Below are 25,178 nucleotides of genomic sequence, written 5' to 3'. Positions count from 1 at the left end.
TCCGTTTCTGCTTGATCTTGTTAACATTATTATTTTTTGAAAGGATAACTAAATATGACTTACTTTAGATTATCTGCTAAAATGCTCTTTTTATATTACATGCTAGGAATCTAAAGTTGTAGAATGTGAAAACCCCTGGGTAATATTAAAAACAATAGGCCTTTCAGGGTATTATATTTTAAAGGTGGGGTTGGTAGACATGCCTGCCAGAGTATACAGTATTGTCAGCTAACTTTATGCCTGGCCAAGGCAGCCAGAACAACGATTTCTACCTCTCCAATTTATGTTGAGAGCCATCAAAATTTCCTTTGAATTTTAAGAAGTCACACAGTATGAAGGAACAAAAATCATTAAGAAAGAAAAAAAAAAAAACTTAGGAACTATCTTTTGTGGCATTACAGCAGCAAGTCTCCAGCCGCCATGGAGGTCCTTCTGTCTTTCACATGCCAAGGAAGCATTCCATTTTCCACTCCTTCGTGTACTCCACCGCCTCTTTTTTCTGATACTGCAGAAATTCCTTGGGCATCATCCTCCTGAAGCTCTCCCCCCTTCCAGGGAACCTCTAATAGAGCCAGTCTTGATTTAGAATGTGTTCATGACATTTGTGTCTTCTAACTGCTTGTTTTAGATTTTATTATTTTAGTATAAAGTTAAAATTTTTTAGTTAATGATACTATCCTTCTCCTCTTACTTGGATTTTTTTTTTCATGCTCAACGGAATGAACATTCAATGTACTTGGGAATGGAAGGGGGATCTTGGTTAACCAAACTATTAGCAGCTAATGTTTTATTATCCAAATTCAGTAACTGTTGCTTGTACTCTGGAAGTGGGAATTAGACATTGCAATTGCACAACTTGTCATTTCTACAAATGGAATAAGTAAACTCCTATAATTCTGTTCTTTGGCTTCCTGTATCACTTGGGGCCGGTAATTTAAACTCTGCCAAGGTTGAGTTTCCTTATTTATAAAATGGAGCTACTAATACCTACTGCTACCTATCCTACTTACTACAAAATGTCAGTTTCAAATAAGCTGGTATATATCAAAGTGTTCTGTAAAATTATATGTAAGTATAAATTTGTATTTTCTTAAAAGAAAAGCATGTCTGAATTAAAAAAGATGTAGATTAACTATAGATAAATAATAAGTACATATATACACATATGTAAGATCTGTGGGAGGCACAGAGGCTAGTAACAAAGATCTTTTATGGTATGCATATTCTGTAAATGGGTTTTAATTGCTATTGGTTGAGCTTTTTCATTGTCACTTTCCAAAAAAATGTATTGTCTGTAACTTATTTTTCAAGTGTCTTTTAATGATAGGCATTATGAAAGCATATATTACCATAAAGAATCAGATTATAATACAATATGGTAAATACCTAATAAGCTATATTTTTATGTAATATGTCATTTGAACTGACCTAAATTTCCTATATGTACAGTGTTTTTAGTTTGTTTTTCTTTTTATAGCTGCACTGTGGCATATGGAAGTTCCCAGGCTAGAGGTTGAACCGGAGCTGTAGCACAGGCCTGTGTCACATCCACAGCCACACCAGATTCCACTCTCATCTGCGACCTACGATGCAGCTTGTGGCAACACAGGATCCTTAACCCCTGAACAAGGCCAGAGATCAAACCTGCATCCTCACAGACACTATGCTGGATTCTTAACGTGCTGAGCCACAACAGGAATTCCTAAGTGTTAATTTTTAAAGCTGTAACAACATGCCAAATTCTATTAAAAGCTAGAGAAATCCTTAGTTAGAAATTCTTATCTGACTCAAAGATAAAATTTGCTTCAAAGTTTGGGGGTTTTTTTGTCTTGTGTTTTTTTTATGGCAGCGTATGGAAGTTCCTGGGCCAGAGATTGGATCTGAGCTGCAGCAACACCAGATCCTTTAACCCACTGTGCCAGGCCAGAGATCCAACCTGCACCTCCCCAGCAACCCGAGCCACTGAAATTGGATTCTTAACCCACTGTGCCACAGTGGGAACTCCAGAATATGCTTCCACATTTTAAGAATGGCATACTTAGGACAGTGCTTGCAAAAGCGATGGGAGACCAGATAAATTATTAGGGAGGCTCTTAGAGGAATTAGTGGATTAGGAGGTTAGGAGCTGGATAAGGTCCATTACTGTAGAGAAAGAATGAGAAATACAATAGAGAAGGAGAATTCAATCAAATTCACGTGATGAAAGACAGTATAAGAGGCAAAGAAAAAGGAAAGAAGTTGAATATAACTCCAAAGCCATAGGCAAAAAAAAATGTTTTCTGGTTTTAATGTAGCTAATTTTAAGGGGCTATCATGAAATTCATTTTAAAAAATGTCCTAAAGAAAAGTCAAAAGAGATTATTTGTACACATAGAACTGTTTTCCCAAAAGAAGAATAACAGGTTCTAAGAGAAGGCTGAATCTTAATTTTAATACCTTAGATACTAGAAAATCTCCATAAAAGATGAAGATATTCAGAGAAATCCATAAAATCCCAGTAGTGTTTAAGAGCATAAGCTTTAGAGCCAGAGACTTAATTTAAGTTCTGGCTCTGCACCTTACAAATCCTGTGACCTCAGACAAAGTTACTTAACCTGACTAAGCTTCAGTTTCTTCATTTGTGAAATGAGATAACTTAATACTTCATAAGGTCGTTGGGTGGATTACATAAGAGAACACATGTAACTTGCTTAGCACAGTAAACAGCCACTAGCATCATTGTTTTTACTCTCAACTGACTAAAATCAGTCTTTCCTGCTGCATTCGCAGGCTCCAGGCAGAAAGGTATACAAAAGAAAACTGTCATTAAAAATGGCCCAAAATACTGCATCTTTGTGTGTTTTGCTACTCATAGAAGAAATATAAGGGAATTCTAATTCATAGATAACTTGAAGTCTTATTTTTAAACCACTGTCAGAAATGAGACCTTTTTATTTGACTCTTGGTTGTACAGCCATATACCAAAGTTATTAAATTACAGTAGGACAGGGAGGTAGAGGTGGAGTAGGGAATAAACTAAAGCTAACATTTATTGAGACTCTATTCCCCTTAATACAATCATGTGTTCCCTTTAATAAAATCAGTTGCATATGCCAGACAAACAGTTCTGAATAGTTTTGTCTTTGAATGTATGGATTTTGCTACCTTTCTTCCCATAGGCTATGTCCTTTTTTATTGGGTCTCCTGAGAAAGCAGCTTATATAATATTTCTCGAGGAAACCCAGGAAAGAATTTACACAGCAGGACTAACGTGGACAGTTAAAACTGAACGAAAAATCTTTCCATGGTTTTCAACGTTTTAAAAATTACTCTGAAGGAGAATGAAAGAGTAGAGATGGTGATGAAAACCACCCGTTTGATTATTTATTGGCAAATAGTCCCGAAGAAACTGCAGTATGAAAAACTGCAATTGTAGCTCCGGGGGTGAACAGAGGGTTAAAGCTCGGAGCTGCAGAAGCAGATTGTGTTTTCCTTTTGTGATCTGGGCTGACAAGACATCAGTATTCTATTCATCTGTTGGGAATTAGGCTGTTAATCCAATCAATGCCTCTTGAGTGAGCTGTGGCCTACCTCCCCCACTGGGGAACAATCGGATCAAACTGCAGATTGTTTAAGAGCACAGTGCTGTCCTCATGTCAGGTGGAATTCTCAAACGCTCCCTGGTGAATTGGGGATAGGGAAAGCTGTCTTGGCCCATTTATCCTACTCCTTAAATAACCAGGTATCTGCCTCATCCATAGGAAAGCATTAGGCAGTAGTGACAACAGGAGTGCAATAGAAATCCATTAACTTTAACTCACAAAAGTGTGGGTGAAAGGAAGGAATGTTTCCAAACACCCCACAAAACAACTTACTTAAAAGTTTTTTCATTCTTTTCCCCACTCCTCAAACCCTGATTCACTTCTTCTGTTGGGCTTTTTTTTTTTCATTGTTGTTAACTATTTTATAACACTGAATTTTGTTAACCACTATGAGCTCTTTCTGTGTATTTATACTGCCCTGCCTGTATTTTTATAAGTCATCAGGGTACAAATAAATTTTAATATAGATTATGGGAACAGTAATTAAATAAAATTTTAATTTTAAAATATCTTTCTCTGAGGAATGCTAATTAAATAAAATTTTAATTTTAAAATACCTTCGTCTGAGCATACATAATTTTGACATCTTTTGCAGTGTAGCAAAATTTGATTTCTAATTACTGATTTAATAGTCCATTAAGTACATTTAGAAATTATTATTGAACTGATTAGATAGATGTTCAGGGTTGCAGTTATCTGTGAAATGCTGTCTCAATTTTTTCCTTTTAAACGGTAAAGTGAAATGAGCTATATCGTAAAGCAAAATATCCAAAATGCAGAGACATTCTCAGAGATACTATCCCAGTCTTAGTGAAGACAAGCTCAAAGGATAATTTTAATTGCTTTCTATCTACATCACATAAGAGTGTTCTAAAGAGAATTTAACTTTACAAATCTATCCCTTCATTTTGAGTATTTCACATGCGCCTTCTCTTATAAACCCAGAACTCTTAAGCATTGGAGTTACCACCATGAACAAGACAGACAAGGCCCACACTCTCTAGGAGCACACATTCTAGTGAGGGAAACATCCCCAAAACAAGTAAATAAGACACCATCAGGTAAGTGCTAAGAAATGAATGAAGTCGATTGGTTACTTTGAACAGAGTGATCAAGACGTTACTGAGGAGGGCAGAGTTAAACTGAGACTTGCGGGGAGAGAAGTTGCTACAAGTCTTGCCCCAAATCCCTGAAACAGGGATAGCTCGATGCACCAAGGATGAGCTACTTATATGTGTGCTCTTCCCCAGGCTGGAGGGTTTCAGGCCCGGTAAAGTGTATGAATTTCCCCAGGAGCCTTATAAAGATAAAGATACTGACGCCTCTAGCCCTGGTCATGCCAGTAGGGCAGGGCTGAACGGAATGAAACCTGTCTCCAGCGCGTGTACGTAGTTTCCCGCCTCTGAACACATCACACGCGTACCTGCCTGCATCTGTGCTATTACCCACGTTTACCCGTAATGCTTTGCCTGTAATGTTTACCCTCGCACATGGAGGTCCACCCTCACTCAAAGACTATGTGCTCTTCAAGGCCCTGTCTCAGGAGGAAGCACAGAGCACTATTTATTCTTACCAAGACAAGCTGAACCCAAATTTAATAAAACCTATTTAAAAATGCACGTGATAATGATGTAAATGATATCAAAAGGAAATAAACTGATAAATCTGGACTGTGGGACATTCTGCTGAACAACTCTTTCTGTAATAAGTCAGTGGCATAAAAAAAAAGTGAGTTCTCATTGTGGCTCAGTGGGTGAAGAACCTGACTAGTATCCATGAGGACGCAGGTTCATTCCTGGCCCCACTGAGTGGGTTAAGGATCTGGCACTGCCGTGAGCTGTGGTGTAGGTCACAGACAGCTTGGATCTGGGGTTGCTGTGGCTGTGGTGTAGGCCAGCACCTGCAGCTCCAATTCGACCCCTAGCCTGGGAACTTCCATATGCTGCAGGTGTGGCCCTAAAAAAGGGGGGGAAAAAAGTGAGACAGTAAGAAACTCATTAAGAAGAACAATTAGGAGCCAGAATATAATCAGGTGCCATAGTGGGAGATACTCTGAAAGTTCTTTGGAAGAGGTGATGAGGGGGAAAGGGAGAAATTCATAGTCTAGTGATAGCATACTACTATTAGGGAGCACGGCAGTAAGGGAGGAATACCAGTGAAGCCATTGTATTCATTCACATGTGAACTGATAAGGGATTTGTATTTGAGACAACTGCAGAAACTAAGATTAATTTCCCAGATACGCTAAGGAAAGTGCCTATTTCATAGCCCCTTCTGTGGATGGCAGACTATTTTGTGGACCTACCAGTCTGAAGATTTTCTTGTCAGAGTGCACAGTAAATGAGGCGGAAAGGAAAGAATCATTTCTTGGATTTCTTCACTATATAACTGATTATTTATCATAGGAGGGACTTAGAATCAAGTAGATTGAAATATATTGAGCTTTCACTGTATGGTATTACAGAAACAGTACTACAGTGAGCCAAACAGCCTTCAGAAGAGGAAATAGTTTGGCTCTGTTCTCTTATGTACTTAATTTCGAATGCTAGACCAGCTTATTAAGTTAGTTTTTAAAAATAAGCTATAGATTCAAGATAAGCATACCTGAAAAAAATATATAGCCATCAACTGAGAAGAAGTAAAAATGAATGTGTGGTCCTGAAAAGTAAGATTTTTCACTCGTTGCATGTGATATATCTGTTTTGAGATTATGGTTAATAGTAATTACATGAGCACCCATGTATGAGACTTTAATTTAGGCTACCTATTGTCTTTAACCTACAAAAATAAAAATTTTAACCACATTTTTTTCTGTGTATTGCATTTATTGGTATTATATCCCCTTCCTCCTTTTCAGCAGCCTAGTATAGTTGAGAGAACACGGATTTTAATGCCAAAGGTCCTGGGACCCTGGGCAAGTTATATAATCTCTCTGAGCCTCTTTTTACCCAGCTTGAAAATGGGAATAATAACGTTTCTGTAAAAGGGTTGTTAGGAGGATTAAAAGAAATGTTATTTATAAAACTACCAGTAAACAACAGGTATTCACCCAATGTTTGTTCTTTTTTTTTTTCCCTCATTTAATCAAGGCTCAACTATCTAGCACCTTCTAGAAAGTTAAATATTCTAGATTAGTGTTGGTTTCAAATAGCTGAAGAGTTACATTCTGCTTTTTAACTTTTTCTATTAAAAACATTTTTAATATATTCTGTACTTCATTGCCTCCCCCTTAAATCACTGTACCACACCACAGGTATTTATAGATGGTGAAGCATAGGGCCAAAGCTTCTCTCTCCCTCTCTTGAGATTGCTAAAATCTATCGGCTGGCATGCAGCCCAGCCCTCTTTATGGCTGGCTATTCTCTGTGGTCCACAATGTCTGCAGCTTGCCACTTCTGTCACAGCTTCTAATTTCCACTGGCTGCTACTACTGCTGCCCCCATTCTTCTAATTACCATTAGGCTCTGCTGGCCCTCTTAGCACTTGTGCTCTCTTAATCCTTGCTTTCCTTCACTTTTTGCTCTCCATGTCCCTTCTGCCTCCTGTTGCATCTCATATTTCATAGGCAAAGACTGGCCTTTCATTGCTTTCTCAAACCAGCTAGAAGAATCCTATACAGAAGCCAGCCAGTCACATGTTTAATATGGTCCTTATCAGCATCTTTTCCCCCTACTCTGGGCCCTATTCCAGCTACTTGAGAATGCCAAAAATCAAGTCCCTGGGTTTAGTGAGGTATAACTATATTTGATTTTCCTGCAAGTAGTTTAGTCTTATTTAACTTTTCTTTTATGCAAAGTTTTGTGGTAGGTAGAAGGGATGAAGGAAATATGGGTCTATAAAGTTAAACTGTGCCATGGTCCTTACCTTCAAAAGAGCAGGAGGACCTACACACATTCACACATAACACAAGGGATGAGACAGAAAGTTTTGAGTAAGGACTGTGAACGCTCAATGTCCTACTTAAAGTTATCAAGAAGAGAGGCTGCTTTTGAACCCAACCTCAGAGTCGTGGGTCATAGTTTAAAGTCTTGCAAGAGTCAGAACAGAGGAACAGGTCAGAGGGAGAGGAGCTTTCATAATTCTCTACCATTTTAAAGGTAACTGTAAAAAAATCACTTAGGAGACTCATGGGTACATTTTTTTTTTTCTTTTCCTATTTGATAGTCTGGGTCTTGACATTTTTTGCTTTTTGTAATTCATTTGTGTTCCTTATGAATTTTCATTTATTTGGAAACAGCATATGGAGGTACAGTGTGGGGACTGCACATTTCCATGCTTTTATAGTGTGAATTTTAAGCATGGTTGAATTTTTCTACATTTTAACTTTATTATATGATTTTAATTTCAACTAATTTTAAATTCAACTGAGTGTTTTTATTTTATCCTAATATATAATCCCTTATAAAGATTTCAAATGTATGACCAAATTCGAATTGTTTTTGCTGCTGTTTATAACAACTCCATATTTATTAAATTTGGACATTTCTTTTAAGCTCAAACAGAAAGGAAAAGCATAAATAACCATGACAAACAACCCTCTTCTGGTGTAGTCATTTGAAATGAAACAACAAAAAAATTTAATCAACTTAAATTTAGAAAAATTAGTTGATATAAGTTGTAAACCAGATGAGTAAAAGCTTTCACTTACTCATTCTTGACATTCAATTCCATTTATTCTTTATAATATATTTTAAAAGAGAATGTGTATAAAGACTGAGGTTTGGGTTCCTATATCCTATTTTGAGGTTACCAAGAAAAAAACGTTTGCAATCATATTCATGCTTTAATACAAACTTCACTTTAACATACAAAGAGGAGTAACAGAAATAAAGATTTTGTAGATACAAAAATGATGTGTTTTATTAAAGCATCAAAATCATAATAGAGTATTGCTATAGTAGTTGATTTAAAATAATTATTAATAATGATTAAAACCTGAACAGACTTTATTTTAGTAAGTTACAATCACTGAGTTGATTAATTGAACTTTTTTTTTTTCTTTTTGGGGCTTGCACCTCTGACATATTGAAGTTCCCAAGGCTAGAGTCAAATTGGAGTTGCAGCTGCAGCCTACACCACAGCCACAGCAGACCCAACCGTGCTTATGACCTACACCACAGCTCACCGTGACACCAGATCCTTAACCCCCTGAGTGAGGTCAGAGATCAGACCCACATCCTCATGGATACTAGTTGGGTTCTTCACCCACTGAGCCACAATGAGATCTCCAGACTGAACATTTCTTGAGTGCTTACTGTGTGCTAGGTGTACAAAAGATGAATAAAAGAAGCATTTACATTTGGATCCCTGAAGACTACAGTGTAGAGAATAATTTTAAATAATCTTTTCTTTGTTTCACCCAAATACCTATTCTTTAGACATATTCAGGTACTCAGACATAAACAATTCAGAGTTGAGGAAAGGTTGTGATGTCTTTCTACACCTTTTCTCTAGTACTCTTGGAAGACAGAAAAATTAATAGAATAAGACAACACAGCTGCCCCGCCTTCCTATTCCCTACCTGCCAATCAATTCTGTGATTGCTGTCACGGGTTCCCATGTTCATGCTCCTGCTCTAATTGATTTCTAGATGGACATGCTCTAAGTTGTAAGATCAGAAATCTCAGTGTTTCACATTAAACCCAAGAACACTTGAGCCCACAGCATCTGAACTCAGAAGCCCCAAATTAGGCACGGTGGTCTAAGGAGCATAGCAAACAAGAAATGGATGGGGGTGGAGCAGGTAACCCATCATACTTGCAACTATAGATACACATTTATAACTGACCATAATTGTAATTGATTTGATCAGTTTTTATTGGAAATAGCTAGGGATAATCACTAAAAAATGTTTGGAAACTTATAAATGGTGTTCAGATTCAGAGAGAGTACAAATGAATAGCAACTTCTTATTGCGGAAAAGGGATGTCAATATATTTTAGAAATTTGTACAGAATACCAATAATAAGTATAAAGAAAAAGGTTTCCGTCATCCATAATCTTACCCTTGAGATAACGTGTATTATCACTTTGGATGCTTTCCTTATCTTTTTTCTATAGGTAGATAATACACTTTAAAAACAAAACATGGGATCATGCTGTACATCGTTTTATATCCTACTTAGCATGAATATCTTCTCATATGCATATCAGATATTCTTCCGCACAGCTGTGAGTACGGCTGCCTAGTATTCTGTCATACAAAGCTATTATACTATAACCATTCCCATAAATAAACCAGACTGTTAACTCACTGAAGGCCAAGACCATAACTGGTTTATTTATCATTGTGTCCTGGTGTGTAAGAAGCCTTTCAGAAAATTGGTGTTTGAATTAACTCTTCTGCTCTTGCATGTCTTTACCTGTGCAGCTACACCTGATGGAGAGACACACACAGCTATGCTCACTTCAGGTTTATAACCACTGATGGCAAGGGGGCGCTCAGTGCTGCCCGGAGTCACACTGCATTTCTCTACTCCATGAACTTTTCCACTCTGATAGGTGACTCTTTCATACTTTCTCTTCTCAAAATTCAGACACCTCCTTCCTCATCCTCATTCTCTGCTGATGACCTTCCTTCCCATTTAACTGAGCAAACTAGAAACATTAAAGAACTTCCACAGGAAGTTCCCATGTGGCACAGTGGGTTAGGGTCCAGCAGTGCTGCAACTATGGCACAGGTTCGATCCTTGGCCTGGGAACTTCCATATGCCGCAGGTGTGGCAAAAAATAAATAAATAAAAGGAAACACATCCCAGGAAGAATAGATTCTTTAAAAAATAACAAAAAAAAAAAAACTTCCACAAGTTCTACCATCACATCTACCTACCTACCTGTATCTGAACTTACATAGCCCACTTTTCCTCCTATTATATGTGTGAACTCTCTGTGCTCCTAAAGCCAGCCCCTCTGCTTATGTACAAGGTTCCATCCTACTCAAGGATCTTATTGCATATATCCTTTCTCACATTATCAGTTTTCCCTCTCTCCTATACAGGTTCCATCCAATACAAATATGCTGCTGTCTCTCCATTCTACCTGTCTGACCACTGCCCCATTTCACTCCTCTGAGAGCAAAGTCCATGAGAGAGTTGTCTATACTCTTAATTCCTCCTTTCCATTTATTTCTTGAACCCACTTGAATTAGGTGTTCACTTCTACCCTTCTTTCTTTTCTAATCAAAAATCAGTAACTAATGTTTTGCTAAATCCAGTGACCACTTTTCAGTCCTGTCATACCCAACCTATCAACAGCATTAAGCACAATTGATTACTCCTTCTTTAAACACTTAATTCTCCTGTGTTTCAGGATATTGACTCTCTTACTACTTACTGGCCTTCTCGGTCCCTTTTGCTTATTCTTCTGCAGTTCTTTCTCAGTCCCTTTTGTTGCTCCCTTTCTTGTCCTCTTATCTTGCAATGCCCCAGAGCTCAGTCATCCCGTTTTCTTTTTTCTCTACCCAGTCCTTTGCTGATCTCATCCTTTCTCTGGGCTTTAAATATCTGCTTTCAGGAGTTCCCATCGTGGCGCAGTGGTTAACGAATCCGACTAGGAACCATGAAGTTGCGGGTTTGATCCCTGCCCTTGCTCAGTGGGTTAATGATCTGGCGTTGCCGTGAGCTATGGTGTAGGTTGCAGACTCGGCTCGGATCCCGCGTTGCTGTGGCTCTGGTATAGGCCAGTGGCTACAGCTCCGATTAGACCCCTAGCCTGGGAACCTCCACGTGCCGCGGCAGCGGCCCAAGAAATGGTAAAAAGACCAAAAAAATAAAATAAAAATAAATAAATATCTGCTTTCACATCTCAAGTTTATATCTACAGCCCATACCTCCCTTCTGAACCTCAGACATTTATATCTAACTGCCTGATTGACCCCTCCCTTCGGATGTCTGACAGATATCCCAGACTGGGTATGTCCAAAACCAAACTCCTGACCTTACCCACAAAACCTGCTTCTCCCCAAGTCGTTTTCATCCTACTTAATGGTCATTATTACCTTGTTGCCCAGGCCACAGTCTTGGTAGAATCCTTAACCTCTCCCTCTTTTTCTTATAGGAATATCCCATCTATCAGCAAATCCTATTACTTCTACCTTCATAGTATGTCCAGAATCTGATGACTGCTCACCTTGTTTCTGCTAGCACTTTGACACAAGTCCCCACCATTTCTTACCTGGATGGTTGAAATAACACTACTCTTCAGTCTGTTCTCCAGCTGACAGCCAGAGTGATCCTGGCAGCAGTTACTCCTGTGCTCAAAAACCCTCCAGTAACCTCCCACTGGATTCAGAATAAAGGCCCAAATCCTCACAAAGCTTAGAAGGCCCTCTCCCACCTCAGGCCTCTCGTATCTCACTTCTCTGATCACTCTAACTTATTCAGCTGGCCCCAGCCACACACTGGCCTCTTTTGGTTCCTGAAACATGCCAGGCACCTAACCATCCCAGGGTCTTTGTACTTGCCTGTCTTGCTCCCTCTCTTGTTTATCCCCGGATAGTCATACCCCTTGTTGTCTCAACGATCTTTCCAGTAAGGCCAACACTGACTACCTTAAGTTAAAACTTTTTCTATCCCACCTCCAGCATTCTTTATTTTTTCCTGCTGTATTTTTCTCTAGTATTTATCATCATCTAACATATTATATATTTTATGTACTTAGCTTATTTGCTATATCCCCCTCCTCCAAAACTAGGGTGGAGATGTTTGTCTGTTTTTATTTATTGCACTTAAGAACAGTGTCTGGCACATAGTAGGTACTCAATAAATATCTGTTAATGAGTGAATGTAAGCAGGGAACGTCCTTGGCAGATAAGTATTTGTACAAATTCATGATTCATTTATTCACTCACTCAGCAAAATGGTTCAGTGCCTACTGTATACCAGACATTATGCTATGTGCTGGCATATAATGTTCAAAAAGTCAGACATGGTTCCTCACCTTGAGGAGCTCATAATTAAGTGAAAACAAGAGATAAGTACATCTTTTATCTGTAAATTGTAATGAATGCTAGTAAACAACTAGGGGATTCAACTGAAGAAAAAGAGTAGGAGGAGACCTCTTTGAAGCAAGTAGTCAAGGACTTTCTCTCCATAGATGGCAGCTGGGAGTTGAAGGATAAGGAAGGAGCCAGCCATGTTAGGGCGAGAAGAACAGCATTTTATGAGATCAAATTAGAAAGTTAGGCAGGTTTTAAATGATGCAGGATTTCCTAGCTCAGTGATTCTCAAAGTATGAAATGGGAACCCCTGGGAGTCTTTGTGATGTTTTCAGGGGCCCCATGAAGTCAGAACTATTTTCACAGTAATTGTAAGACTTTTTTTTTTTTTTTTTTTTTTTGCTTTTTGCTATTTCTTTGGGCCGCTCCCACGGCATATGGAAGCTCCCAGGCTAGGGGTCGAATCGGAGCTGTAGCCACTGGCCTACGCCAAAGCCACAACAACTCGGGATCCGAGCCAGTCTGCAACCTACACCACAGCTCACGGCAACGCCAGATCATTAACCCACTGAGCAAGGGCAGGGACCGAACCCGCAACTTCATGGTTCCTAGTCGGATTCGTTAACCACTGCGCCATGACGGGAACTCCTGTAAGACATTATTTACCCTTTCTCACACTCATTCTCTCATGTGCAGTTCAGTGGCATTTTCCAGAGGCTACATGATATGGTATCACAACAGATGGAATGCAGAACTAGAAAGGAATATCCAGTTATTTTTTTTGTTTAGCCAGACATTAGAGAGATTTGCAAAAATATAAAATAATGCCACTCTTCTGTGTTTTCTTATCTTTTGGAACATATTTATTTTCATTTTTAAAATTAAGTTACAGTAACAAGTAGTGGGTTTTAAATTTCTTAACTTTAATTTCTAATATGGTAAATACTGATAGATTTAAACTACCTAAACAAAAACTCTTTGAGGTCTCCAGTAATTTTGAAGACATACTGTAAAGGGGTCCTGAGACCAAAGAGTTGGCAAACAGTTGCCCTAGACCACAGCACAAGTTTTGGACTTGATTCTAAGAGCAGTAGGAAGTCATTGAAGGTTATTAAGCCAGTGGAATATGATCTTATCTAGCTTTTGAAAAGACTGGGTCAGGGGAGGGGGACAAATGAAGTCACTGCATCCATGTCAGGTAAGAACTGATGGAGGTTTGTGCTGAGATAGTGTATGAGTTTCCTAGTACTGCCATTAACAAAGGGAAACAAACTAGGTGGCTTAAAACAACAGAAATGTATTATTTCTTCCCCTGAAACCTATAGAGGAACATCCTGCCTTGCCTCTTGGAGCTTCTAGTGTTGCTAGAAATTTTCGGCATCCCTTGGCTTATAGATACATCATTCCTCTATTTCCAAGTAAAGTCATATTCTGAGGTGTTGGGAATTAGGATTTCAACCTGTCTTTTGGGGGAGGACACAATTTATAACAGGTGGCGATAAGAGGATGAAAAGAAGTGAAGATATATACATATTTTGCAAGTAAAAGGGTGTAAGTTGCTTATAGATCATTTACAGAGGATGAAGAAAAATCAAGAATGGAACTCACATGTCTGACTTGCGAAGTTAGATAAATAGTAGAGCCAAATGATATGCTCTTTATTAACATAAAACACTTGGGGATGGGACCATGTTTCATCTACATGTAGAATGATTCCCAAAGTGAAATTGCTAGGCCCCCATTTTCCTAAGTGTCCCCATGCATTTATTCTTCTAGATATTCTTCTTTATTAGTATTATTTCGGTATTAGGTTTATTCTGTCAGATCCTCCTGATTTAAACAATCAGATGTAGGCAGGATCAAGATGGCAGAGGAGTTAAGATGTGGTGCTCACCTTCTCCCACAAACACATCAAAAAAAATCATCTACATGTAGAACATTTACCGAACCCTGGTAGAAGACCTTGAACTCCCAAAAAGGGCAAGAAACCTTCCTTATAACTGAGTAAAACTAAAGGAAAAAAAGAGGAAAAAAAAAAAAAAGGAATCAGCATGGGACTAGCACTCCTGAGAGGGAGCTGTGAAAGAGGAAAGGAACCCACTCCCTGGGAAGCCACCTAACTGATGGGGAGATCAGCTGAGAGAGAGGGACCTCAAAGCTTAATGGAGCAGAGCATCACAGCCAAGGAAACCCAGGAAGACAAGAGGTTAAGGATCTGGCGTTGCCGTGAGCTGTGGTGTAGGTCACAGTAGTGGCTCGGATCCTGCATTGCTGTGTTGTAGGCCAGTGGCTACAGCTCTGATATGACCCCTAGCCTGGGAACCTCCATATGCCACTAGAACATCCATTAAAAAAAAAAAGAAAGAAAGAAAAAACCTCAAGACAAATGATAATGAAAACACAACCACTCAAAATCTATGGGATGCTACAAATGCAGTTCTTAGAGGGAAGTTCATAGTGATACAGGCTTTCCTCAAAAATAAGAAAAATAGCAAATCAACAACGTAACCTACCACCTGAAAGAATCAGAAAGACGAACAAACAAAAAATAAAGTCAGTGGAAGAAAGGAAATCATAAACATCAGAGAGGAATTAATAAAATAGAGATTCAAAAAACAATAGAAAAAAATCAATGCCATGGGAGCGGCCCCAGAAAAGGCAAAAAGACAATCAGTCAATCAATAAAAATTAAATGTGTTGGAAAAAAAAATCAGTAAAACCAAGAGCTGGCTCTTTGAAAGGGTAAACAAAATTGACAAATGTCTGACCAGACTCACAAAGAAGAGGAGAGAAAGAATTCAAATGAAATAAGAAATGAAAAAGAAGAAATCTTAATGGATACTGCAGAAATACAAAAAACCATTTGTTGGCATATAACTATGAACAGTTATATGCCAAGAGATTTGTCAACCTAGAAGAAATGGACAACTTTCTGGCGACATACAGCCTGCCACAACTGAATCAAGAAGAAATAGATCAACTGAGTAGACTGATCACTAGAAATGAAATTGAATATGTAATAAAAACACTCCCTACAAACTAAAGTCCAGGACCAGATGTCTTCACAGGCAAATTCTACCAGGCATACAAAGAAGAACTTACACTCTTCTTCAACTTTTCCAAAAGGCTGAAAAAGAAGGAATGCTCCCAAGACATTCTGTAAGCCACCATCACCCTAGTACCAAAACCAGACAAAGATACTACCAAAAATGAAAATTATAGGCCAATATTCTTGATGCTATAGATGCAAAAATTCTCAACAAAATTTTAGCCAACTGAATCCAACAACATATAAAAAAAAATCATATACAATGACCAACTGGGATTCATCCCAGGTTTGCAAAGATGGTTCAACATATGCAAGTCAATCAACATCATATACCACATTAACAAAAGAAAATTCAAAAACCATATGATTATCTCAACAGATGCAAAAAAAAAACATTTGACAAAATCCACCATCCATTCATGATAAAAAAAAAAAAACTCTTACCAAAGTGGGTATAGAGGGGATATAATAAAAAGCCATTTATGACAAACTCACAGTCGATGAAATACTCAACAGAGAAAAACTGAAAGCCTTCCCACTAAAAAATCTGTGACAAGACAAGGATGCCCACTCTCACCACTTTAATTCAACATAGTATTGGAAGTCCTAGCCACAGGCAACAGACAAACGAAACAAAAGGTATCCATACTGGAAGAGAAGAGATAAAATTGTCACTCTATGCCAATGACATGATACTATGTATAGAAAACCCCAAGGACTCTACACAAAAACTACTCAAACTGATCAACAAATGCAGCAGAGTAGCAGAATTCAAGATTAACATTCAGAAATTGGTTACATTTCTGTATGCTAACAATGAAATATTAGAAAATGAATATAAAAATACAGTACGTTTTAAAATTGCACCCCAAACAATTAGATACCTAGGAATAAGCCTGACCAAGGAGGTGAAAGACTTAGATGCTGAGAACTATAAAACATTAGTCAAGGAAATTAAAGAGGATTCAAGAAATGGAAAGATACTCCATCTCCTGGATTGGAAGAATTAGTATCATTAAAATGGCCTTAGTATCCAAAGTAATCTACAGATTCAAGGTGATCCCTATCAAATTACCCATGACATTTTTCACAGAACTAGAACAAACAATAAAAAATTTATATGGAACCACAAAAGACCCAGAATTACCAAAGCAATTCTGAGGAACAAAAACCAAGCAGGAGGCATAACTCTCCCAGACTTCAGACAATATAACAAAGCACCAGTCATCAAACAGTGTGGGACTGGTACCAAAACAGACATACAGACCAATGGAACAGAATAGAGAGAGAGTCCAGAAATAAACCCAGACTTCCTACAGTCAATTAATCTTCCACCAAGGACGCAAGACTGTAAAATGGGAAAAAGACAGTCTCTTCAGCAAGTGGTGCTGGGAAAACTGGACAGCTACATGTAATCAGTGAAGCTAGAACACACCCTCACACCATGCACAAAAATAAAATCAAAATGGCTTAAAGACTTAAACATAAGACAAGACACCATAAAACTCCTAGAAGAGAATGTAGGCAAAACATTCTCTGACATCAACCATGCAAATGTTTTCTTAGGTCAGTCTCCCAAAGCAATAGAAGTAACAATAAAAACAAACCAATGGGACCTAGTCAAACTGGCAAGCTTTTGCATAACAAAGGAAACCATTTTAAGAAAGACAACCTATGGAATAGGAGAAAATAGTTTCAAATGATGTAGCCAACAATCACTTAATTTCCAAAATATACAAACTCCTACAATTCATCAGCAAAAAAACAAACAACCCATCTGAAAAATGGATGAAAGACCTGAATAGACGGTTCTCCAAAGAAGACATACAGATGGCCAACAGTCATGTGAAAAAATGCTCAACATCACTAATTTTAGAGAAATGCAGATCAAAACTACAATGAGGTACCACTTCATACCAGTCAGAATGGCCATCATTAGTAAATAAGTCTACAGATAACAAATGCTGGAGAGGGTGTGGGGAAAGGGAGCCCTCCTACACTCTTGGTGGGAAGGTAAATTGGTTTAACTGCTGTGGAAAACAGTATTGAGGTACCTCAGAAAACTAGTAAGTATAGACCTACCATATGATCCAGCAGTCCCACTCCTGAGCATATATCCTGACAAAACTTTGCTTGAAAAGGATAGATGCACCCCCATGTTCACTGCAACAATATTTACAATGGCCAAGACATGGAAACAACCTAAATGATCATCGACAGATGAATGGAATAAGAAGAGGTGGTACATATACACAATGGAATACTACTCAGCCATAAAAAAAACCAAAATAATACCATTTGTGGCAACATGGATGGAACTAGTCTCTCATGCTAAGTGAAGTAAGCCAGAAAGAAAAAGACAAATACCATGGGCTATCTCTTATATCTAGAACCTAATCTATGGCACAAATGAACCTATCTACAGAAAAGAAACTCAGGGACATGGAGAACAGACTTGTGGTTGCTGAGGGGGAGTGGGATGGACGGGGAGTCTGGGGTTATTAGATGCAAACTATAGCCTCTGGATTGGATAAGCAATGAGATCCTGCTGTATGGCACAGAGAACTGTATCTAATTACTTGTGACAGAACATGATGGAGGATAATATGAGGAAAAGAATGTATCTATATATAACTGGGTTGCCTTGCTGTACAGCAGAAATTGACAGAACATTGTAAATCAACTATAATATTTTTACATAATAATCAGATATATTAAAATATAATACTGCAGTCTACTTCAGATAACTTGGGTAAAAAGAAAATTAAAATAGGAAGAGGGAACATTTGCCTTAGAGTAACTTCTTATGATCAAAGTGGCACAGACAGTAAGAGTTGGCGAAGGCCTATGAGATCCCAAAGTATTTCACATTAAACTTGTAGATAGGAATTCTGGCTCCATAGGTTTCATATCATATTATAAGATTGACTACCATTTCCCCTGCTGGATGGAAAGCTGGCCTTAGGTTAAAATGTCTTAAGTTTCCTGGTAACCCAGTGATGTTAAGGGTGTCGGTTATGTTACTGAGCAGCATCACTCATGGTGAAAATGATGGGTAAGTTGTATCTGAAATGAAAGGAACTGCAGAGGAATGGTAAGTCCCTGATGGGGACACTGTACTGTGGACTGGCATGAGTTTCTCATAAGTGGCGTATTTGTTCTGTGACCCTAGAAGCTGTTGTTACAAGATACAATGACTCCTATAAAGTGGCAGGGCTTCTCAGACAAGATAGACCCTACATCCACCAATACAGCTCTCCTCCTCACACCCGCACTCTGTCTCCTAGAGAGAAGGTGGCACTGGATGTTTGGACCAGCTGTCCTGTGAATTCCTGCAAGGACTGCAGTCTGATGGCCTGATGGCAAGTTGTGAATGGTTTCTGTCTGAAATCCTTCTCAATAAACTGATGCCCAGTATGTTCAGTGGTATTTTTATGAGTCTGAATCATTAGATGAGCCTAAGACGACCACCTTGCGGGCCCAGCACATCCATTATCCATTCTTTACTTTCCGCTGCTCACTTACACGGTGCCTGCTTTACTGCAGTCCCTCTCTCTCCAGTAGGCTTAGTAACATGTTGAAATCACTGCAGTCATCTTAGCTTTAGTTCCCAAAGCACACCTGTTCTTGAGAACATCTGTATAGGTGTGACTCTGCTCAGTTGCCTTAGGGATGAGTAATGACAAAGTGCTGCCCTTAATTGTCTTCCTTTGTTATTTTCTGTCATGATCCCTTATTTTGCGGTGGATTAGCCAAGAGTCCAGAGACAGAGAGCAAGTCACAGAGTGACACCTTATGCAGAGCTGTGTTACTCGGCATCCTAGTCTCTAGAAAGTGATTTTCCAACTCTGCGCAGTGAGAGCCCCTTCTGGTGGAGGGGCAAGGATGCCAAGTGTGCAAGGGCTCCAGGTTGCTCCCCTTCTCAGCCAAAGCAGTGCCACCCATATTTGCTTCAGTTACTTGTCACTCCAGATTCCACTTGAACGAAAGCTTCCATAGTATAAAAAAAAAAACACAAAAAAACCCATCTTGAAAATCACTGATGGAGAATATAACCAAAACCAAGATAAAACACACACATCTCTGATAAAGCTTACTACAGAGCATGTTATGAGACTATCTCTCAGAGACTTGCTCATTTTAGACACAACTTGAGGACTTCACCTGCTTTGATTTCCAGCCCTCCACAGCAGTAGCAGATATCAGGAGTCTAAGTGCACTGACAGTAATAAAATTTGCTTGATAGGAATCCTATGGCTGAAAAAAAGCTGTAAATAAATAAATTGAACTCCATAAAAAGGGAAAGTAGCCTGGGGCCATTTATTGGAAGGCCGAAGAGCTTTATATACCTTGATGCGCCATGTGAAGGCATCATTCATGCTGTAACACGTACAATAAAGGATGTTTTTGTTCACTCACCTCTCCAGACATGTACTTGGTACAAGACATTGAGGACGATCATCAGTTTATGATAACTCTGAATCATCAAGAAGAGGTTAAGTCATTTTCCGTGTTCTCCATGTAGAGCGATAAGGAGAAATAAGATACCTTGCAAAGTTTACAGGGGTGGTGTTTTTAATGTTTGCATGCTCAAAGAGTAATGTGCCATTATTTTTAAAATCTACTGACAAGTTTTTTCACTCTAAGGTGCCACTTAAATGAGATGTTTGTACCTACTTTTATGTTTTTCAAGAAAGAAAGGAGTAAACCCCAACTGAAGGCTTGACTCATGCATCAGAAAATACATTTGCAAACATCTAAATTATCAGATTCGTTTAATCATATTCTATTGTAGAGTCACAGATCTCACAGATGAAGAGAGGCAATACAATCCAGGCTTAGAAATATTATTAAAAATTCCCTAAAATTATACTACTAACTCATAATTTTTATCACTACGTCTAATTCCTCACAACCAATTTTCTTGAGTGCCTCCTTTATCGCATATTCACTTGAAATAGTAAAATAGAATTTATATTTAAATATACATTACTGGATAAGGACAAAATCTCTCATTAACCACATAGGAAAATCCATCCCCTCTATGCAGCTCGATTATTACTTTTCTAACAGTTCATGCTGCATACTCAAGCTTTAGAATTAACATTGGTAGAAATGGTAGATCAAATTTGAATTAGAGTCTCAATATCACTATGGTCACAAAAAAAGAAATCCAGTGACACTCAGGAGAATTTTCTGCTCATAGAGAACATCCAGGAAGCATGTTATTTCTGTGACTAAGTGTGTGTGTAGAGAGATCAATCTTGACTTGGAAATGGAGCCTTGATTCAATTTGATAAAATGCATTTAACAGTAGGAAAAAAAAAATCAGGATTTGGCTACAGAAATTTATGCATAGAAAATGGTGATATTAACAGTGGCTTAGTTGATTTTTCATTTTTTTTTTCTCTTTTTTCTTTTTTTTTTTGGCCATGCCCACGGCTTGGATCCCTGGGTCCTTATTAGATTATTGCCTCTGGCATTATACGCCAGACTGAAGGAAATGTATGGGGACTTTTTTTTTTTTTTCTTTAAGTTCAAAGAAAAAAGGGAAGTCAAGAGATTAAAGAATAAATCATTAAGGAAAGATTAAAGTAATATATTCCTTCCCTCATTTCATGAACATTTATTGAGCACACACTTTTTGCAAGACACTGTGTTAGGCTCTGGATGAAAGACAGTACTTGCATCCAACAAGCTGACAGTCTTAGTGGAAGAGACGTAAGTACACGTAGCATGTGCTGTGCTTCCGTGGTTGAAAAGGGGGACCCCCCTTAGCCCCACCTAAGGAGTCAAAGAGGTTTCCTGAAGAAGATGAACTGAGTCTTAAAGATTGAGGGGACTTCCTTTTCCTACAAGAATCCAGACTAAATAATCTAAAAATTCTCCCACCACATGAGAAATGCAACATAAAATCCCTTTAAATGCATAGCAGAGCTTAGAAAAAGGCAAGGTAACCCTCCAAGGGCCAGACACACACAGTTCTAAAAAGCCCAAAGCTTTGAAAGCAAAGTGGTAAGTTTAAACCAACACTCGGCTGCCCTGAGAGGATGTGCCAGTCGCAGTACCCATCAAGTAGAGAACTCTCAAAAAATGCAGCCGCTCTCAGGGTGAAGCGGGCTTACGAAATCTGCCCACCAACACAGGGTTGACACAGAGAGCTTTTCTTGGCCTATGCTGCAAGCCCTGGAGTGGGAAGTGGGATGGGAAAAGGGTTTGCCCTTTTTAGATACACTACCTAAGTGTTCAAAAATGCTCAAGCTAAGAAATCAACGTGGGGATCTCAGACGGATAATGTCTCCATGGTGCCTGACGGAAACAAAAGCAAAATCATTCTGGAGGCACAGAGTCTCCATCCAGGGAACATAGCACAGAATTTTTCACAGATAAAACCCCACTAAAAATGAATTTACAGTCCAAGATTATAAGCACACAGGAAGCAATCAGCAATCCGTAAATCTCAGGGAGCACAACAAACATGCCGTGTAGCACCACGCCCCCTCCTCTCCCCGAGCTCAAATAAAAGAAATAAAGGGACTGTAAGTTTACTTACAATGCTCAAATATGTCAAAGAGGGATTCTACAACACGGGAAAAGATCAAGACTCTCTTGCCAGCGTCTCTTTCAAGGTTTCGAGCAGAGCGAAGAGCATTTACAGCTGCGGGAGTCCAGCTAGGGATTCTTTTTGGTATTGTGCAGTCACAAAAGGGAGAGGAAGGTGACCAAGGCTTCGGTCAGAAATTGCCTTTCGTTCTGCATTACTCAGGACTCTTGTTTGCAAGGGACAAAAAGGTCACATTTGTCTAGAGAGTATTTTGCTGTATGGGCTCACCTAACTAGGAAACGCAAGGATGCCAAGAACCAGACTCAGTCTCTCTCCACTGCTTTTTTTTCTTTGTGATGCTTCCTTCTCTCCTACCACAGACCAGTTTTCTCCCCCAAGTGGAGAACAATGCCACGTGTAGTTTTTGGCTCACATCTTTTCCTTTGTATTTCTTTTTTTTTACAAATTGTGCCAGAATATACATGACATAAACTACATTAACCATTTTTAAGTGTACAGGTCAGTGGCATTGAGTGCATTTACACTGCTGTGCAGTTATCATCACTGTCCATCCCCAGAACCTCCTCATCCTCCCAAACTGAAACCCTGCACCCCCTGAACACTAACTCCCATTCTTCACTCGCCACAGCCCCTGGCAGCCACTATTCTGTTTTCTGTCTCAGAATTTGATTACTCTGAAGTACTTTAAGTGGAGTAAGGCAGTATTTCCCCTTTTGTGTCTGTCTTTACTCAGTACACCATTGTATTTTACCAGAGAGGAAAGGACCTTCTCTGCTCACACACTTCTGTCCCATAGCTCCATTTTTATTTTTAGTTTTAGTTTTTTTTGTCTTTTTGCCTTTTCTAGGGCCACTCCCACGGCACATGGAGGTTCCCAGGCTATGGATTTAATCGGAGCTGTAGCCACCGGCCTATGCCAAGGCCATAGAAACTCGGGATCCAAGCCACAGCTGTGACCTACACCTCAGCTAACGGCAGCGCTGGATCCTTAACCCACTGAGTGAGGCCAGGGATCAAACCTGCAACCTCATAGTTCCTAATTGGATTCATTAACCACTGCGCCACGATGAGAACTCCCCATAACTCCATCTTTTAAAATCCTGAGAGAGAATTCTAATTAGTTTGGTTTGAGTTACATACTTTGAGGGGGGGTGTTGCTTAGGGCCACACCCGCAGCATATGGAGGTTCCCAGGCTAGGGGTTGAATCAGAGCTGTAGCTGCGGGCCTACACCACAGCCACAGCAACACAGGATCCAAGCCACATCTTCAACCTACACCACAGCTCACAGCAATGCCAGATCCTTAACCCACTGAGCGAGGCCAGAGATCAAATCCAAGTCCTCATGGATGCGAGTCAGGTTCACTAACCACTGAGCCACAACGGAACTCCTGACATACTTTTCAGACCAGGAAGACAGGTGCTAGATTAGCTCAGCTTGGGTTGCGTGGCTACCCTAGTACCTTCCCCAGTTCTCTCTACACCTTCTCAGAGTCCTTCCTTGTTCTGTCTAAACAGCATCCCACATCACTCTAGACACTTCATATGCTTTTTTTTTTCAGAGCACTTACCACTGCCTATTATAGATGTATCTGCTTATTATTTCCCCTAGCCCTAGAATATAAGATTGGTAACATTAGGAACCTTCTCTGTCTTGCTCACCTCTGTGTTCTCAGATGCTAGGATAGTAACTGGGCCATAACAGGAGCTCAATAAATATTTTTAATTAATTAACTGCATACTGGGCTAGAGATATATATTCAGTATTCATTGGTAAATGTGATTAAAAGAAATTAATTGTGCTTCGACCTCCCTATGAAGATGAGCAATTACAAATTGAATGAAACTGTACTATGAGTGTCTACAAACACAGTGATTAAATAGGAAAGTTATGCACAAACAGCAAGAGAACTACACTTTTTGAAGATGGGTAATTGTGGAAAATATAACCTTACATGATGGATGCACGAGTTAGAGACCTGAAATTGCAATAGATTAAACCCTTCCTGAAATTGCTTTCTGTTGCCGGGCATTTAAACTATAAATGTCAATGTATAAACCCATCAGGTGTATGTACACACCACACACACACACACACCACACACACACTTTTACTGATTAACTTTGGAAACTGGCAAAGCAGATATGAGTCTAAAGCCGTAATGGCCAGTGGCACTTCTTTCAAAATTGCCCTTGGCTGTAGCCGGGCAAGTCAAAATACTCTGGAGCCCAACTCGACAATGCTGTGCTGCCCCACATCATCGTCTTCTGGACCCTGGGTACGACCGCTGCCTCAGAGCACTTCCCGTACCTGCCCCTAATCTCAAGGGCAGGACAAGACAGAGGAGCTAGGAGCAAGTAGGGGCTTTACTGAAAAATACACCAAGTAGGCAAAAATGATCCCTTGTCTTCCTGATTTCTGGGTGCTGCTTTCTGTCTTTTCCTCACCATAGAGTTTAGTCTATGATGCTTAATGGACATCCCAGATGTAGCCACTTTTGTACTTTAGCTGAGTCTACCCTACTCACAAGGTTCTCCAAAACTGCTTTCTCTCTCTCTCTCCAAATCCAATGAGAGCTCCCATTCCCTGGTAGGAAAAGTTTCATTAAACTATATTGCCTCCCTACTCCACCAGCTGTTAACCCTGAGAAGCTTCAATAGGTATTAAAAAGCCCCTAACGTAGAGTTGCCAGTGTAGCTCAGCGGCAACGACCCTGACTAGTATCCCAATAGGACATGGGTTTGATCCCTAGCCTGCTGAGTGGGTTAAGGATCCAGCATTGTTGTGCTCCAATTCGACCCCAAGGCTGGGAACTTCCATGTGCCTTGGATGTGGCCTTAAAAAGACCAAAAAAAAAAAAAAAAAAAAGCCCTTAAGGAGTAACTTTTTTTCTTGTTATCTGTCTGAACCAGAAAATAAGCCCTCTGTGGCAGCCTTTTGCTTTTCTTTCTAGGAGATTAAATAGAGACAGCTATACCCAAAACATTCTGGGAACTAACCCCCACATTCACCTTTTAGGAAGTGGGAAAGATAATGTGGCATGTCCAG

General features: G+C 39.3%; 1 protein-coding gene and 1 long non-coding RNA gene across 7 annotated transcripts in view; one reads left to right on the top strand and one right to left on the bottom strand.

The window, feature by feature from the left end:
- ACBD6 (acyl-CoA binding domain containing 6) overlaps window positions 1–25,178 on the top strand; it is a 202,982-nt gene that overhangs the window by 145,634 nt on the left and 32,170 nt on the right. Inside the window, exon 7 of one of the 6 annotated variants that reach the window (XM_013989658.2) lies at window positions 18,853–18,927. The exons of 1 other annotated variant lie outside the window; for it this stretch is intronic. In XM_013989658.2, coding sequence (XP_013845112.1) covers window positions 18,853–18,927 — 75 coding nt within the window. Of the gene's footprint in view, window positions 1–401; window positions 900–4,831; window positions 5,375–18,852; window positions 18,980–25,178 lie in introns of those variants that run through there. 4 more of the 6 variants (XM_003357562.4, XM_021063753.1, XM_021063754.1 and 1 more) reach the window with 4 other exon arrangements.
- LOC110255521 overlaps window positions 1–25,178 on the bottom strand; it is a 61,970-nt gene that overhangs the window by 4,920 nt on the left and 31,872 nt on the right. The window lies entirely within an intron of this gene.

The sequence above is a fragment of the Sus scrofa genome, chromosome 9, assembly GCF_000003025.6.
Source record: "Sus scrofa isolate TJ Tabasco breed Duroc chromosome 9, Sscrofa11.1, whole genome shotgun sequence".
Taxonomy (NCBI): domain Eukaryota; kingdom Metazoa; phylum Chordata; class Mammalia; order Artiodactyla; family Suidae; genus Sus; species Sus scrofa.
Note: the sequence above shows the minus strand (reverse complement) of the source record. Positions and strands in the feature narration are given on the sequence as shown.